Below are 18110 nucleotides of genomic sequence, written 5' to 3'. Positions count from 1 at the left end.
GAGCTGTTCTGAAAGCCCAGCCCAGATTATGGGTTTCAAATACCAGAAAATCTGCCCCTGAGCCCTTAATCCAGTTTATGGGCTCATCACAAATGGAGCTGAGCCATCCTTGGAAAGAAAACTTGGCAAAAGCAGTCCCTCTGTATCAGTAGAAACCACATACAATGCTCAGGCCAACAAATCTAGATTGGGGAGCAATTCCAACATGTAACAGCCTCTCTCACTGACTGAGGGAGGTGGTGACAGAGGGGCTGGAGCTGGGTGCACAGGACCAGCACCAAAACCCACCTGTTAGGTTGCTCTGTGGTCACACTCCTGGGTGGGAGTGAAGGCTCCTCAATCCCAATCAAGCCAAGCCTGCCTGTGCCAAGGAGCTGCCTGGTTGTGCACTGGTACCTTCAGTGTGTGGGAACATCCTCTCCCTCTGCAGAAGGCATGGGGAGAGGAGCTCAGCTCACCTCAGCAGTGCTATTGAGGTTCACAGAGTTGTCCTTCATCCTATTTACAATTAGTGGGGAAAAAACCCAGACCTGAACGTGGCTGTTCTTTTTTAAAAGTCTCTTCTAACAACATCTCTCTTTGAACAGCTCATTTACTGCCCATCTGGGACTCCACAGTAGAATCTGTTCAGCTGTGGACCTAAATGACTTCCCTTCACACTAATCCTTGCTGTTCCCTGGCAGCCAGGATGAATTCTCTTTTGATTGCCCACATCAATAAATCAGACATTATCCATGCTTGAATTTGGTTAAGACTCTGGTTAATGGTGCGTGAGATACAAGAGGACTCAGCTGAGGAGTCTTAGCTGTGCTGCTCAGTAAAACTGGTTGAAGTGGAAAAAAACCAGCCAAGATGGATTTTTGCCATTAAAAATCAACTTGTCTGATCTCGTGCACGGGTGGGAGAAGATGCACTGATTAAAACCATGATGAATCTGCGGAGTCTCAAACACCAGCAAGGGAAATAAGAAGTGGGAGAAGGGCCTGGGATGTGTTTGCTGCCAATGGACACGGTGAGCACCACAGGAGAGCACGTGGATGAGGGCACGGGAGCCTCGCTGGGAGCAAGAGGAGAGGGAGATGTTCTCCTCACCCAAGAGACCTCTGGCAGGGCCAGATGAGCAGAGCCCTCCTCCCAGGCCTCTCACCACCCATCTTTTCTCTTTATCTTAGCACCATCTAGAGGGATGTGCCTGCACACCACAGTGACATTTGGCAGAGGAGAACACCCAAGGGCCTCGTGTGGGGGCAGGGGGAGCCAAATCCTCAGCAGCAAAGCCTCAGTAGAGCAGTTCACTCCTCCAACCACCTTCACTCTTTGCTTCAGCACAATCATTCCCTTGTCCTGGGGAGCTCATCTGAGAACTGGAAGGATTGTTCCTCCAGGGAGGGTTGGAGGTTGAGAGGTTCAGGAGGGAGGTTTGGAGGGTGTTGCTCAGGGATTGGGGGTTTTCTCTTGATTATTCTTTTTATCACCTGCAGATCTTGCATCACAAGCTCCTGCAGGCTTCAATGGAGGCCACATCCCGAGTGCTGTGTCCAGTTCTGGGCTCCTCAAGAGAGACATGGAGCTCCTGGAGTGGGTCCAGCAGAGGCTACAAAGATGCTGAAGGGATGGAGCATCTCCCTGATCAGGAAAGGCTGAGGGAGCTGGGACTGTTCATCCTCCAGAGGAGATACTGAGAGGGGACCTCCTCATCTGTCAGTGACTGCAGGGAGGGGGCAGGCGTGGACCAGGCAATTCCTGCCCTCCATCAGCCACATCTCTGGCCAATCTCACACAATCCCAAGGTAAGGCCATGGAAACCAAAGTCCAACCTGCCTGGATCAGCAAGTGCTAGGTTTGGAGATTGGAAACACGTTGCCCTGGTCAAAGGGCAAAGCAGGAGCTTTCAGAGCTCACCTGGCTGAGATTAAGGAGCACAGACAAGCAGCAGACAGCAGCAAGGTCTGGCAAAGGATGTACAAAACATGCATTGCCTCAGTAACTGGCTGCACTGAGGACTAAAATCCATCACTGTTCTGAAAGTGGGATCCCAAAGGATCATGGAGAAAGCAAAGCCTCTTGCCTGCATCTTGTCTGCTGTGGATGTCACCCTCTCCTCCCCCCTCATGCAGTGGGACATGGTATAAAAAGGTGCAAAGATCTGGATGGGGGATGGAAGGATAGTGTAGGGTACCCTTGCCCACGGCAAGAAACATCCTATTCTTCTCCCCTGCCTTGCCCAAGCACGGTGCCCACTGCAGCGATCCCATCCAGCTCAAACCCAGGTCCTCCAGCAGCCACAAGGCACCACCAGCAGCTCCTCCAGCCACGGCCAGGCCGCTTTCCTTTCCCTTTCCTTTCCCTTTCCTCTCCTCTCCACCACGGGCGGCTCAAACCTCGGAGCCAACACTCCGAGCGCTTTCTCCTTTGCGGGAGGGGCAGGGATCGCATTCCCGGGCAGCGATCCCGGGGGCAGCGCCAGGCTGAGCCACCGCCCCGCGCGTGACCGGGAGCCCCGGGAGCAGCATCCCCGTGGGAAAGAGGGAGGGAAGGAGGGAGGGAGCGAGCCGGGCTGGTGAGTCAACACTGCAGAGCTGCTGCGAGAGGAGCGGGAGGCAGAGCCAGGCCGGCTGGGAAGGACGGATCTAGCTGAGCCCCGCGACAAAATGGTTTGAGTAATAATCGACGGTAAGGAAACCTCTGGTTTTGAGGCGAGGCAGCCCAGAGGGATTCCCCCCAGGGCAAACGCTCCGCGTGTTTTGCGGCTTTGGCTTGTGGAGGGGAGAAAGGCTGGAGTAGCTGGAAACACAATCAGGCCCCAGACACAGAGACAACTCCCTTTTATTTAGCCTGTTAAACCCAGTCCCTGCATTCCCTCTGCTGCTTTCGGCCATAACCTGCCGTGGGTCCCGCAAGCACCGCCACGATCCCCTTCTGGGTGGACCCGCAGCTCGGCAAGAGGGTTTGCTGGGGAGGGGGTGTTTTGGGGTTGTTCCAGGTTCCTGCAGTGAGCAGGAGTCTCCCCTTTCCCCCCAGCCTGCCGCTATGTGGCCAGGAAGATGAGGACCCTGTGGAGCCGGGAGCCCCGGGAGCCACCGCCCCGCCCGGCACAGGCTGAGCCCCGCGGCCACCAGCAGAGTGAGTCCGGACCCCGAGGGGACAGCCACATCCACGCACCCGGGATGGAGGGGCCAGGGCTCCCCTGGGCTCCCCGGGCACCCCCACACCTCCCTGCCCCTCCCTCCCTGTGCTCCGGTGACCACAGTGTTCCTCAGAGCCAGGCGCTTTGGCTGAGGAAGAGCAGGAACAGGTCGAAGCTACAGAAGTTCCTTTTCTTCCCTGCTTTATCTTTCCTCGCTGGGTTTTGTTAAATTTGGTTCCATGCCAGCCCCTGGCAGAGGGGATGAGCAAATAGCAGCCTCTGGAAGGAGGGGCAAACGTGCTCTGGGGGGTTCCAGAGGGGCAAGAGGATGGCACCTGCTCCTCCAGGACCACATGTCCCTGCGGTAATCTTTGTCATTTCACGCTGCTAAATACCAAAATACACCTCCATACCCCCAGCAGGCAGTGAGAGATCCCTGGCCTTGCTTCCCAACCTTCCCCAGCCCCTTCCTGGCTCGTTTAAACCCCACCATTCATGATGACTTTGCAGATCACTCAAATCCCTGCAAAACCCCCAGAGCAGCTGGTCCCAGTTTGGCACAGTGGGTACAGCCAGGGCCATCCTGGCCCCTCACCCATCCCAGACAAGGCAAGGAAGGTTCACCCAGAGCTGCTCCTACATCGCCTTGCTCAGGTGTTAAACCTCACTGTCAGAGTGAACTCAGCTTTGAGCAGCAGGCAGAGGAACCTCAGCACAGGAGAGATCTGCCCCGAAAATACCAGTTGTACTGGTTTGGCTGAGTCACTCCTGCTTGCTCCTGTGCAAACATGCCCAGAGCTGCACCCAAGCAGGAGCACATTCCCAGGTAGGAGCACATTCCCAGGCAGCTGCCACATCGCTCAGCTCATGCCTGGGATCTCCTGCCTCTGCCAGGAGCTGTCACTGGAGACTCCAGGGAAGATGTAGGGCTGTGCCATTCCCTTCCTTCTGCTCCCATGTGCTGTGGGGGCACAGGAATGCAAACTGTGTGCCCTGGGGGTCCTATAAAATCTCCAGAATATCAGCTGTTCCCTAAAATAGCAGCTAGATCTTTAATGGGGAAGGGAAAGGGAGTGTCTCCCTTCACTAATGCCTTAATTAAGTGCATATGAAGGGGAAAAAAAAGGGTGTTTGTTAATCATCCTGCAGTGGGAGTCAGGGTTTAGCAGAGGCTCCAGCTGGGAAGATCAGGGCAGGCCCTTGGGTGCAGGTTGGGCACAGCAGCCCCTCAGATCTGTGGATGCAGGAGCTGTGCTGGTGCAATGGGGGGCTGCACATCCCTCTATCCCACAGCATTCCCCAGCCAGGAGCTCTGTGGTGCCCCAGGGAGAGCTGGCCCAGCACAGGGTGCCAGGAGCAGGTGGCTCAGCAGAGGAGTGATCTGGCTGGGAAATGTGGATGATCCAGAGGCCCTGGAAGCTGTGGCTCTTGATCCCCTCCTTGCAGCAAGGTGGGCTCCCCATGTCACAAACCTGGCCTGAGTCCTCACTCCTAATGCTGTTTATGGTTCCCAGCAGGAGGTTTTTGGAGGAACCTTCCCTGTTCACACCCAGCCTCCTCCCTTCAAATCCCTTCAAGTCCCTTCCCTTTCCCCTTGGCTAATCCCAAATCCCCCTCTTTTCTCCTATTCTTATGCATTTACAGGTGTAAAAGCAGAGGTATCAGCACCTCCTGAAGCAACAACCTCCCTTCCCAGGAACATCAAACCCATCCAGTGCAGGTCCTGACAGTAAAAAGCCCTCAAGGTCCTCCCATGAAGGCCACAAGATTTCTTCCCACTGATTTCTCCAGGGAATCCATTTGCTGGTTATCTTGCAGCCCAGGGATTGGAAAATATCAGCTAATCCCTCCTGTATCTGCTTTCAACACAGAAGCACAAGGATAGAAAACACCTTAATTGGTCTCCTGTTACCAGAATTTTCTAGTTGGCACAAAAAAAAAAAAAAAAAAAAAAAAAAGATTCCCAATGTGTATCAGATGCTCCTGGCACTGCTGGGCCATGGAATACCAGGGGAAGAGCTCGAGCCATTGCATCCCAGCAGTGAATTGGATTTTTATCCTGTGAAACCAAACTGTTCTCCCTATGACATTGGCATGAGATTCAGACAGTTTCCATGAAGGTCAAGTCAGTCCCTGAGCTGGAGTGAGGAGTCTGGGAGCTCAGGGCTGTGGAAATCCCACGATGTTTTTGTACAACCCCTTTCCCCATGCCCAGCCTGAACGGGCAAACCAGCACCCCCAGAGCAGGGGCTGCAGGACCACAGCTGGACCCCCCACGCCCAAAACCCTGCAGGGTCACAGAGCAATGACAGCAGAATCACAAACCCCACACACGTGGGGAAGACTCTGCCCGACCCCCTCCTGTGACAGCTGAACCAGAAGTAAAGTTGGATCAAAGGCAGTGCTTGGAGAGTGGTGGGTTTTGTCCTGGAACGGGTTTGCTGTCGTTGTGGTGCTGGGACTCACCACTGCTTGTGGTAGAAATAATAAGAGAGGGAGCAGAGTCATCCTGCACCTCTGGGAAGAGCTGAGTGAAAGCTCCCAAAGCTCCAGGGCTCAGCCTCGTGCTGCCCTGAGCGATGGTTTGGCCTCTGCTGACCATTTACTGACCAAATTAGTGACCTTCATTTTAAAACCCTCCTGGCTTAGTGTGGGCCAGGCTGGGCTTTGGGAAGGTGGGAGAGGCACAAACCCTGCCCTGGGGCTTGTGAGGCTCTGCAGGGGATGGGGGGAAGGAGGGAGGACAGGCTGGAAAATACAGACCTTGGGCTCTTTATTCTGACATTGCCACTCCCTGGGACAGCTGTCACCACCAGACTGGGGTTGGGTGGTCACACCAGCACAAGCAGCCACCTGAATGTCTTAGAAAGGTTGGAAAGAGCTGAGCTTAAGGTCCCTTCCAGCCCAAACCATTCAGTGTTTCTATGAGATGTGACTCTTGGGGATGGGCCTGTGCAGGGCCAGGAGTTGGACTCGATGATATTTGTGGGTCCCTTCCAACTCTGTGAGTCCATGCCCATCACCTCCCTGCCAGGGGAGGCAGCAGAAGCAGCAGGTCCTGAGCACCATCCCCACCTTGTTCCCAAGTGGGAAGTGTGCTGAGTCATCAGCTGAGGCATTGCCCGTGTTTGTCACAGGGCAGAGCTCTCTGTCACCGACAGCTGCGTGACACAAACACAACCCAGAGCAAGTATCACATTTCCAGCACCGCCAGGCAGCGTTTCCCTGTCTTCCTGCTGCTGAAAACTCCCACGTGCTTCACTCCAAAGGCGTGGGACTGGCACCTGGGGCTGTTCCCTGTGGCTCTCTGAGCCTCCCCCAGGTAAGAGCAGTGAGAAATGTCCCACAGGAGCTCCAGCCTGTCCCTGGATTGCTTCTGATCCCCTGGGGCAGCTCCTTCTCAGTGAGCCAGGGGCAGGCAGGTCTCCAAGGCAAGCAGCTTTCTGGGAGTGTCTTGCATGTTTTATTGGAGTCCACGTGTTCATCTGGGTAAATCCAGGACGAGGGATCACAGCCCTCTCTTCTGCCCCACTGGTGTGGAAGGGACAGCTTTTATTTTGGTCGTTTTCCAGCCCCCTCAGGGGGTCACCTGCCTGGGAACCAGCTCTGGTGTGAGTCGAGCACGGTGGTCTGGATGAACTGGCAGAGACAGGGCAGGGGGCTGTGCTCCAGGTGCCCCCCTGCCACGGCCCCAGGGAGCTGCCCAGTGACCAGGAGCCGGACGTAGCACCCGCTGAAGATCACCAGGAGCTGCTGGGCCATCACCTGGAACGAGCAGAGGGGTGTCAGAGCAGGGCATCAGGGCAGAGAGAGTGGTGTTAAACACCCTCCTTCAAGGACTGTCCTACTCTGAGAGGAGCAGGACAGCAGCCAATGGCACATATAACTGTCCCAGATCTCCTTCTGGTCAGCACTGTCCCCACAGGGGAGGGACACAGAATGACCCGTGGGTAGCCTGGGGACCTGCCCACTCCATCACTGCCTCCTCTGGCTATTTTATTTTTTGCCTGTGGACAGCCAGAGAGCCTCAATCTGCAGGGATGGCACCTGCACAGAATTCACACAGTAACAGCGAGAGGAAAACTGGAAAACAAATCAAAATCATCCCTTTTGAAGCTCCTTGCTGAGCAGGAATGAGGACACATTTGTTGCTCAGCATGGCACAAGTCTTTGAAGGCACTTTCCATGGAGGGAACAAAGGCTGGGCACGTTCATAACTCATCCCCAGCCTAGGCAGGGGCACCACGTCCCTGCACAGACCCTGGGGAGAGTTTGTCTTCCAAACTGAGACCCCTGGGCACCAGCAAGGAAAAGCCCAAGCCATGAATTCCTCAAGGATTAAGCACTGGCTGGTCAGTAAGATTTAACTGCTCAGCAGCAGCAGGGCTGGAGAAGATGTGTGTGGAATTCCAGGTGCTTCTGGTGGTGAAAAAGGAGGTGTCTCCCATGGCTGGCAGGTGCTGGGATGAGTTTTGGAGTTGAGCTGCCTGGGAGGTGATATTTCTCCTTACCTCTGGTGGGCCCTCAGGGACAAGGCAGAGCAGCTCATTGCATGTCACAGGCTTTTTATTGAGGTTCTCCCCACTGGATAAAAGAGGGGACTCTTCACATGGAGCCTCCTCATCCTCTGTTCCCAGGTCGGGCTGAACTGCTGCCTCCATGACCACACAGAGCTTGTCCAGCCTGTGCCTCAATCCTGCCTGGAAGAGAAAGATTTTGGGTTCTCCAAAAGCAGTGGCACCCTGAGAACAGCCTTTAAAGGGCTTAAACAATTTCCTTCTGACTCTTTAAATCTGAGTTTGTTAAACTCTGAGTCTTTAGAACCTGAGTTTTTAAAATCTAAGTCTATAAAATCCCCTGTGTGTGGGTTGGGGATTCACTCTCCATCCCCCAAGCTGTTGGTTCAGCAGGGAGATAGATGAGCAACCTGGAGATTTTTGGGAGGGTTGTACCCCTTCACCTCTCATCCCACAGCCAGCAAGGGCAGTTCAGGGGATATTTGTACACCCACAGAGAGACAAACATTTCTTTGAAGGCCGAGAGGAGATGATTTTTATCCAATTATCCCAACACAGCATTTCCTCCTCCCTCAGGCCACCCCGTTTATTCCAGGAGGGCAGCTCAAGGTGTCAGCTCTTTCAAGCTGGGACACATGCTCCCAAAATTTGCCTTCCTTTGATTCCTGATGACTTTCCCTCATGAAAGCTGTGCAGTTAATTACCTAGACATGCACAGACCAAACAGACAAATCGAAACAAGTTCCTGCTGAACTGGGCACCAGCAGGTGCAGCTGATCCACCTCCCAGTCTGCCCAGTTCCCAGCAGGGACAGCTCAGGAGGACACTCAAACACTCAGCTGTCCTTGCTGTGATGGACTGAACTGTTGTTAATCTCTTAAATATCGTCAAAATCGTCACAGAGTGATGACAAATTTTCTATTTTAATCTCTATTTGTCACTCTCTTTCTTCCCCCCTCCTTTCCCTATTTCATTCTCTCTTTCTCTGCCTCGCATTTACTGTTAAATAACTGTAAATTACACATTTACTGTTAAATTGTTGTTACTGTTTTAATTATCAATTGGTACTGTTATTAATTGGCTATTATTTAATTAATAGTAATTGGTCATTATTCATTATTCATTATTAATTCTATTTATTTGATTATTCTTTATTAGTGATTATTATTAATTATTTAATATTTAATTATTAATTAACAAGTATTTAACCATTAATTGGTACTGTTAAATTATTAACTGTCAAATCACTCACACTCACTGTTCAATAAAATCCAGACTCTTGCCTTTGCCAGTCGATCTCATTCACACCTCAGTTTGGGAAGAGGCCTTTCTAATAATTCTAATAACCCCATCAAAACACTTGCCCACCCCCATCCCACCCCACCTGGGCCCCAGGGCTGGACCTGCAGGTGTCCCCAATCTGTGCCCACCCCCCTTACCTGTCCCATCCTCTGCAGCTGAGTGAGGTGGGAGGACAAAGCCCGCAGGCAGCGCTCGGGGCTGAAGTGCAGGAACCACAGCTGGAACGGGCAGGTTAAGGAGGGAACATTCCCACATCCCCCCTGCTCCATGGGGATGGGAGGACAGGTTCTCCCAGGGAGCAGAGCCTGTGGGATGCTCAGAATGCAGCCAGGACCCAAATAAGGCATCACAGGGCTCGTTTTATGCCATGAGGGTCTGGTGCCATTTAGAGCTGATTTTAAGCTGTGTCTGAGCCAAGACAAAACTTCAAGCTACTGGGGACAACAAGAGGGGTGGCAGAGAAAGGGGACATGACCCCAGTCCTCCTCCCTCCCCTCCTGCAGCCTGGGCTGGGGGAACAACAGGGATAACCCAGGGTCACTGCCCATCACTCACCTCAGTGGCCTTATATCTAAATAAACTGGTGGGGCACAGTCCTTTAGCTCCCCTAAACCCTAACCCCCCCTCCTGCTTTCTTGGCTTTGTTTCTATTTCTATATCCTAAATGTATTTTATATTTTTATTACTTACATTGTATTTATATTATCTATATTCCATTTATATTTGTATTTACATGCAAACTGTTGATAATATTTCCCCTTTATTTGTTACAAATTCTACCACACTTGGTGTTTGTCTGCAGGACAGAGACATTGCTGTGAAAAGTCTTCCAAGAGCAACGTGATGGGGATGCAAGTCCTGCCAGCTCTGAGGCAGCCAAAGGTCTGCCCTTGGACATCTCCTCAACCTGCCACCATCAAGGGGATCCAGGAACAGCAAAAAAGCCAGAGGGTTAAAATAGATCTGACATTGAGCAGGCAGAGAAATTGTAAATTATTTGCTGCTCTCAGACAGTTCTGGGACACGAAAAGGTGAAGGCTCCTTGGATTAATCCTCGCTTACTGAGGTGTAGAGCTTGGCTGGTGTGAATAAATGTGGGATTCAGGTTTGTAATTGTTGTAATTCAGGTTTGTAATTGTCCTCCTCCTGCAGGACTTTGTACCTGCCAGTCCTCCTGTGGAATTCCCTGCTCCTTTCCCTGCCCCCTGTGCTCCCCCTGGGTTCCCTCTCCATTTGTATCTCTCACCTCTTTGTACCTCTCTCCCTCACCTTCCTTTTGCACCTTAATGGGATCTTAAAACTCTCTTGATTCCCCTAAATCTTTGCCTAGTCCAGAAAAAGTATCTCTGAGAAGCAGCAAATGAGCCCAGGGATGGGGACTCTGATTTTTTTCCACGCTGGATTTTTGGGGGGACACTCTGCTTTTCTCTGTATTGGTTCTTTTGGGGTTTTATTTTTGCCATAGGCACATTGCTGTCACTCTGCTGACAGTGAGAATCATCTTCCAGGAATAATTGTCTGCCCTAAGGAATCTCATTTCAATCCTTCAGACTCATTATTTCCAATTCACTTCGGGCATATCTCAATCACCACTTACAGGAGAAATAAAAATACCCAGTTCCTCAGGCTATGCAATAAAAAAAAAAACCATCCTAGAAATCCCACCCTCTGGATCATAACACCACTAAATACCCCCACGTCATCCCAGGGGGGATATGAACAATCCCCTACACAAAGGATACTTGCAGGACGTTGTGTGGCCCCTCCAGGACATCTGTAATCCCCAGAATTAAACTGTGCTTGATGAAGATTTCATTGACAGCTGCCAGCCTCACATCTGTGTTCACGTTTATCTGTGAGAGAATGCAAGGAAAATTACCACCCTCTACAGCAAAAGTTGGGCCAGCTACAAACTGCAGCTGGATGATCCCAAATACTGGGCTTCTGACAGGAAAACAGTGACATGAGCAGAGTGTGGGCAGGGCAGGGTGTCACCAGCCATCAGTACTGGCCTCTTCACCATCAGCAGACAGAAAGCCCACTAAGGTTTATTTCTCTCATAGGCAAAATCTCTGAAGCTGAATTGACTTCAGTGTCACGTTCTCCCTTCCACCCCCAGCAGTCCCTGAGGGAAGGACTCCTTTCCTGAACCTCTGTGCACCCCCACATTTGCCAGGTTTCCTCTTGGAGGAATCATTTGCTCCAAAATCCATTTTAAAAGCCCACTCAGAATCAAGCCTTTCCAACATTATTCTTCAAACAACTCCATAGACATTTCCACTCTCCTGTGACTCCTCCCCCAAGCAAATAAACAATGCCATGAATTGCAGAGGCAGCAGAGACTGCCAGGACTGGCATCAGAAGCAGGACAAGGAGCTGGAGCTGCTGGAGAGCCCCTGTGCCTTCCCCACCAGCTGTGGGAGCACAAACTGTGCTTTGCCAGGGTTTGTCTCCAGGGTGACCTTGTTGCAGCCTCTCAGTACCTGAAGGGGCTCCAGGAGAGCTGGAGAGGGAATTGCACAAAGGCCTGGAGTGGCAGGACAAGGGGGAAAGGCTGCACACAGGGAGGGCAGGGTTAGATGGGATACTGGGAAGGAATTCTCCCCTGTGAGGGTGGGCAGGCCCTGGCACAGGTTGCCCAGAGAAGCTGTGGCTGCCCCATCCCTGCAAGTGTCCAAGGCCAGGTTGGACAGGGCTTGGAGCACCCTGGGCTAGTGGATGGTGTCCCTGGAAGGAGATGGGTCTATAAGGTCCCTTCCCACCCAAACCATCCTGTGACCTCCAGCCACAGCAGGAGATTGGAACCAGCCTGACCAGCTCCAACATTTCAGCCACTACAACCCCTCCCTTGGCTGTCCAACATCCCTTGCCTCAACCTCCTCCCTGAATGCTGCAAAAATATTCCTTCCTCCCTGGATAACAATATTCTTAGTGTGCATCTTGGGAAGAACTCCCATCAGGAGTCCTGCTCCTCTTGTCCCCACATTCCCACGCACAGAGAGCCCCCTCTCACCTTCCTGTGGCGCCGATCAATGACCAGGATGACCAGCACAGTGACTGCCACAGCAGCCAAGGTCACCAGCACACTGGACACCCAGTAGCGCCCAAAGGAACACAGCTGGAGTGTGGAGTAAAGGTTTGTCCAGAGAGACACGTAGAAAACCTGGAAAAAAATTAATTAACTAGAGACTGGGGATAGTCACAAACCCATGAAAGTGAGAAAAGTCACGGGAAGAAGAAAACCAACAGTCCCTGTCCCTTCTCTCTCGTCATAAATTAAGTCACACGAGATTTTCAGAGGGTGAGAAAGGACAGAAGTGCTTCCCAATAACAAATAAGGGAAAGAAAGGACGGGAAGGACTGAGCGAGCTCTAGTTTATTATAAAAAAAAATCACCAGTCACCAAAGACAGAGAGTGAATTATTAATGATGATTCATACCCAGGAAGGATTTCAACTGAGTTCCTCCATTTAGAGCAGAAATGCACTCACTGAGGCATACTGGTAATAATTCTAATAGTCCTGTATTTAGAAAGGTCCTGTGTCAAGGTGGTGCAGGGTCCACTTAATTACAATAGTGTTCAAATAGTGGACACAGAAATGGGATCAAGGACTATGTTAAGGGCTGACAAACTTGGCCTCTCCATAAAAATGGGAAAAACTGAATTTCTTTACTTCAGACAGCAAGTATTTGGGCAGGAGATGGCCTAGAAGCAAGTATGATGTGTACACAGCATGTCACAGCATCACCTTGTAATAACTTAATTTATTTGTGCTAAACTTAAGAGTTGTTTGTCTTCTTCTGGTGAGAGAGGCTCCTCCAGAGACCCCACCATCTGCTGTGGGGCTGGTACTTTGTTTGCAGGGTGCTGAGGGTTTGATCAAATCCAACTCCTTGTTTTAGTTCCCGTTTTTTTTTTTTTTTTGGATAGCCATACCTGTCTTTTCCTCCTTTCACTAATAGCAGGGGAATTGGGGCTCAGTGTTTCGAGGGGTTTGGTGCCAAAGGAACCCACTAGGATGGGTGAAAACCACTATTTCCATCCCACCCCACCCCTCCCTGGGCACAAAGGAAACCAGGGGTAGGTGTTGGTGCCCCTCAGGCAGTGCCTGGAGATCCCCCCTGTCCTCACCACGGCGATGGCAATCTGGAACGCCCTGGAGTTGTAGAACATGTACCTCCTCACTTCAGGCTTCAGGACACCATCCTGGATCAGGTTTTTCCACTGATCCACTGGCACCTGCTCAGGGAGCAAACACAGAGCTAGAGCCACCCTCCAGTTTGGGCTCCCAGTCCTCACCAGACCCAGCCTGGCTCTGCAAAACCCACACCTGTGTCCCCTCCCACAGAGAGCACCTCCAGTCCCATCCACGCAGCTGTCACTCACTAAAATCTTGTGTTCTTGCCTCATTTGCAGTGAGGAATACCTGCCTGGAATATCTGCCTGGAAAGGGCAGGGAAAGGCACAGGAAGAAAAAAGCCTTTTTATAAGGAAGGACAAGATGTAACAGATTGTCCTTGGGATGCTCCACCCCATCAGAGTGACTTCCAAGCAAAATTCACTCCAATCCACGTTCAAAAGAGTTTCCTCGTGGATGTTTAATCCAAGATCACCCCAGCTGACTTGCAACTGAAGTTGAACTGAAACAAGCACCCCTCAAACCAAAAAAAAAAAAAAAACCAAAGTGATGTGGCTGTCAATGCAAATTACACCAATCCAGCTGGGATTAACTCTCACAGCTCACCTGGACCCCGAGGGCCTTCAGCTTCTCTGCACAAAGCTCCACGTCGAAGCAGGAGGTGGAGCAGGTGTTGTCCATGCTGAGCACCAGGAGCACCAGGTCTTTGAGGGGTTCTGCAAGAGCCCGAGGGATCCGTGAGCACCCCATGGCAGGGGGGTTGCTTCTCCCAGCAGCCAAGGAGCACATGGCAAAGGGAAGGCTGAGGAACTAAGACCACCCTGACGTGCTGAAAAAGGATTCCAGAATACCCCTTGGACGTTTCTAAGGAGCTCTGGAAGCAGCCTGAGGTCAGGAGGCTCATTCCAGGAGTGAGCAGAGATAACAGATAACACAGTGCTCTGATCGTCAGCCAGATAATGTCTTGCCTCACCAATCCCTGACTGAAAGGACAATGGCCCCAGGCTGCTGGGTGTTGCTAAGGCTGATCTACCTCTCAGAGATGCTCCCGTGGCCTGCCCTGCCCTGCCCACCCCACCCACCACAAGCAACAGCTTGAGCAATCAAACTAAAGTGCTTTCCAGTAATCACCTCCCCTGGGATGTGGCAGGGCCGCCCTGGAACCTCCCCCACAGATCCTCCCATGCCCAATTCCCCACTCTAGCAGCGCTCCTGGGATCAGCTCAAGGCTCTCAGCTTCCCAGTGTCACCTCAGAGGTGCAAGCAAATACCCAAGTCGCAGTCAGGAGCCTAAAAAATGTGAGGACAGCCTGTCCTAGATTTGAGGAGCAGCCTTGGAGCGGCACAGGAGAGCTGTGATCTCCAGGCATCCCATCTGGCATCCACCTAGAGCTTACACAAGCTGTGCTACGTCAGGAGGAAGAGTTCAGGTCTAAGGAAGTGGCTTGTTCAGCTCAGATCCTGTTTCACTGAGATGTTTCCCCCAGCTTTCCTTCCCCTTTTCAGCTCCAAGGTCAGCCAGGTCTCCCCTGGGCTGCTCCTGCTGACACTTTGTGCTCTCCCAGGCTGTTGGGCTGATGGAACACCAAATGCTCACCTTTCCCTTCTCCCCCATTTCTATCCTCCATCCTCATCATCTCCTCACTGCTCAGGAACAGGAGATGCCACGTGGAACAAGGCAATTACAGCAGGGTGTGACTGCACTGAGCCAAAAAGGGAAGAGCAGGAGCATCTGAAATCTCCAGGCTCACAAGGTGCTGTTTGTCTGCTGAGGTGTATCACCCCAAAGCTTCTCTTCTCCAGGCTGAACAATCCCAGCTCTCCCAGCCTTTCCTCCCAGCAGAGCTGCTCCAGCCCTCTGATCCTCTTGGTGCCTCCTCTGGACTCTCTCCAGCAGCTCCCTGTCCTTGTTGTGCTGTTCCCCAGGGCTGGGGCAGCTCTGCAGGGGGGTCTCACCTGAGGGGGCAGAGGGGCAGAATCCCCCCTGCCCTGCTGCCCACACTACAGGTCAAGTTTCCCAACTATTTCTTGACTTTGAAGGCCAAGAGAAGAGAAATTCCAGTGTCCTGGTTTTTAATAAGTGGGCATCCCTTTAATCCTATATATCAGGCTTTCTAAGAGTCTATCCACCCCCTTCCCAAAATGCTGAAACATCCACATTGTTTAGCTACTTTGGCAAATGAGATGCTCTTAAAGAGCATCTTTGAAAAAGTTTGTGGTTATTTTAAGGGCCCTGTGCTCAGATCTGCCTCCCTCCTTATCAACAAGCCACTCACCTGTCACCCACTGCAGGGATTCTTCTCTTAAATCACTCTTACAGTAGAGGAGGGAGGACCCATTTTTCTCAGTCCCACCAATTTGGTTTTTCTGGGCCATGCTGGAGGTGCCTCCCCCTGAGGGATTCTGTGCTGTGTTGTGAGAAATTCAGCATTTGTCTCTCTCGCTGCCGAGAAGCACCAGCTCAGCCCCTCGGCAGCCGGCTGGGGAGCAGGCTGTGAAACCCTCACTCACACTCCCACTGCTGCCTTCCTCGAGATCCTGCTTCCCACGAGCCAGGAGGCATTTTTGTGTTTTTTTAGCCCTGAAAAGAGAAAAAGAAAATCCTAAATCTTGCAGAAACAGCAAATAAGGGATAACAGCAGTGACTTTGCTCCTTGGACCCTGCACTTGGTAGGTGTTGGGCAGCACAGTAAGCACAGACTCGCCTTCTGCTGCAATTACCTTCGGTTTTTGTTAATAACTGGAAAAGTTGTCCTTAATATTATCCTTAAATTATCCCGACATCCTTAAGCACTCGCATTTTGTAAGCAATTAGTCAAGAGCAGGCAGGGTTTCGCTAAAGCCAGCAGGCTCTTCCCTCTGCCTTTCGGGACGCGGAGCCGATGGGAAATGCCCCTCCCTGGAAGCGCCACTCCCCGCTCACCCTCCCGGGATTAAACCCCCTCCTGGCGGAGAGAACAGCCCGGATCGGGAAGCAAAAGGGCGGTGCTGAAGGCAGAGTCAGGCAGGAGCTCTCACCCAGAGCAGCAAAGCCTTTGAGGGTCTCTGCTTTCCTCCCCTCTGCCCTCCCTGCCGACGGGCAGGTTCTCACGGCGGGCACCGTGCCCGCGGGTTTGCCTGCTGATGGAAGTGCCTGACCCGCTGCCAGGGCCTGTGGGTGGCTATTAAAGCTTGGAAGGCTCTGAAGTTTGCTTTTCAATTATCTTCCCCTCACGTGGCTCGGCTACATCCGCACCAGCTCTCCCAAAAACATCGTCTGCTTTTTTTAACCTCTGCGTGGACCAGGAGGCTGTTGCTGTCTCCTGCTGTGAAGGGTCTCTCGTGGATTTCACCCACTCTCCTTCCAAAGAGGATTGTTTTCTTTCTGACTGGGGGTTGTTGGTGCAGTTCCCCCCTTGCACACAGCCAGGACAGTCCCTGGAGCGTCGGAAAGGAGGCAAGAGAAACAACAGGGGAGGTTCTGCTGGCAGGAAAAACCCCTCGGAGGGCTGGAAGCTCACACTTAGAGAGGACAAACCAGGATAAATGTTGTACAGGAGGTGTGCAGCGTGTGAGTGTGCACAGGGTGGGCACAGCACCTGCTCTTCAGGTGAGGAGCAACTCCACTGAATTCTGAGCACAGCCCTCCCCTGAGCACCACGAGCAGCCACGTGTTACAGAGCACATCACCCAGCACCAAAAGGGGGGTTGAGAGAGGGAATTTTCTCACTCCTTCCCCCCTTTTGCCGTCAGTCCTTTCAGGTTAGCATCAGACAAGAAGGGAAAACGAAAATCAAGACAGAAGAGCCCAAAGAAAACAGCAGCAAAAAGTGAATGAAAGAGGAAATGAAAGGAAAATCTAATTAGAAACTAAAGAAAAAATTCTGATTAAAATCAAACAACCTGTTGCTGCTGCTGGCACATTAAGTTAGAGGTGAATCAAGGCTCTGTGGCTTAGATGTCTTAGAGAATTTGGGTTCTCTGGAGGACAAGTCCCCAGGAGGTGACAGTGAGGGTGCAGCAGGTCAGGGCAGCTCAGCCATTCCCAGCCCATCAGGGAGCTGCAGGAAGGAACAGCCTTCCCTAGCCAGGACAAGCTCCTTGGCCAAAGCAGCTTTGCTTTTACCTCTTTGTGCAGCACAGACCTCATTTGGCTCTGCTGCCCTTTACTGCAGAACTGCCTATTTTGGAGGTTGAGCCCCCCTGTCCCCCCCAAATCTTCCTCTGGTGCCTCCTGTGCCAGCTGGAGGAGCAGCCTCTCAGGCTCAGTCTCTCAACATCTCTTCCTATTTTTTATGCAATGCCATCATCTCTCTGGTGACTTTGCCTCCTTCAGGCTATGGACCCTCTTTTTCAGACACCTCCAAGCCCTCACTAAGGAGCAGAGAAACATCCAAGCAAGTCCTGCTTCCTTTCCAGAGCAGCCAGCAGAGCCTTACCTGGTCCTGGGAAGGCAGCTCAGCTCCCTCCTCCTCCTCCTCCTCCTCCTGCCCAGCCTCTCTGTGCCATTGTCCCACTCTGCACTGCCCAGGTGCCACCACCGAGCAGGAAGGTCTCTGGTCCTGCAGCCCCGACCTGTGCTGGGAAAGTTCCCTCTCTTCCCGGTGTCTCCCAGGATCACAGACTGAGCAGGCACAGCTCAGCCAGGGCAGGCAGCCTGTGCCCCTGCCTCCCTCTCCTCACCCCGGAGCTGCAAGCACCAACTTGCAAAATCTCCCTTGTGCATGTGACTTTTCCCCCTGGGCTGCTCTCAGAAATGTGGTTTTAACCCTCTGTGGTTCCTCAGAAGTGTTTCCACACTGAAGGCACAGCCGTGGGAGCAGATACCCGACCCCCCCAGGAATTATCCTCACCTCTGGCAGGGTGGGGGGCCAGAGCTGGAGCTGGACCCTGAAGCCTGTGCAGTATCACAGAAGACTCTCCTCCTCCTGCTCCTCCTTGATCAGCCAGGCAGAACTAACAAAGCACAAATCCCCCACTTGCATCAGATTAGTTGCTGTGGGAATATTAAAGCCAAACACCCCTGGCAGGGCTGGAGACACCAGA

At 52.3% G+C, this 18110-nt stretch overlaps 1 protein-coding gene and 1 long non-coding RNA gene across 2 annotated transcripts; one reads left to right on the top strand and one right to left on the bottom strand.

The window, feature by feature from the left end:
• Nucleotides 1-2535: 2535 nt before the first annotated feature.
• On the top strand, nucleotides 2536-5759 carry LOC126642332 (uncharacterized). The gene is made up of 3 exons (XR_007629418.1): nucleotides 2536-2673; nucleotides 3022-3123; nucleotides 4772-5759. It is a non-coding gene; the product is annotated as an uncharacterized LOC126642332 (long non-coding RNA).
• Nucleotides 5760-5859: 100 nt separating this feature from the next.
• On the bottom strand, nucleotides 5860-15656 carry TMEM268 (transmembrane protein 268). The gene is made up of 8 exons (XM_050319812.1): nucleotides 15362-15656; nucleotides 13692-13801; nucleotides 13079-13186; nucleotides 11960-12109; nucleotides 10689-10799; nucleotides 9084-9164; nucleotides 7639-7827; nucleotides 5860-6892 (listed from the first exon to the last, which is right to left on the bottom strand). The coding sequence occupies exons 1-8, from the start codon at nucleotides 15459-15461 to the stop codon at nucleotides 6713-6715; spliced, it is 1029 nt and encodes a 342-aa protein (XP_050175769.1). The 5' UTR covers nucleotides 15462-15656; the 3' UTR covers nucleotides 5860-6712.
• Between the last annotated feature and the right edge of the window lie 2454 nt (nucleotides 15657-18110).

Source organism: Myiozetetes cayanensis, unplaced genomic scaffold (genome assembly GCF_022539395.1).
Source record: "Myiozetetes cayanensis isolate MyiCay16 unplaced genomic scaffold, myiCay2020 scf23, whole genome shotgun sequence".
Classification (NCBI taxonomy): domain Eukaryota; kingdom Metazoa; phylum Chordata; class Aves; order Passeriformes; family Tyrannidae; genus Myiozetetes; species Myiozetetes cayanensis.
This window is presented reverse-complemented; position numbering and strand designations above follow the sequence as displayed.

Coding starts and splice junctions, on each gene's coding strand:
- TMEM268 (XM_050319812.1), bottom strand. CDS start 15,461: ATGGCCCAGAAAAACCAAATTGGTGGGACTGAGAAAAATGGGTCCTCC. Junction 13,802..15,361: donor ATCCCTGCAGTGGGTGACAG/GTGAGTGGCTTG, acceptor GGGCTCTTGCAG/AACCCCTCAAAGACCTGGTG. Junction 13,187..13,691: donor TGAAGGCCCTCGGGGTCCAG/GTGAGCTGTGAG, acceptor CTCCCTGAGCAG/GTGCCAGTGGATCAGTGGAA.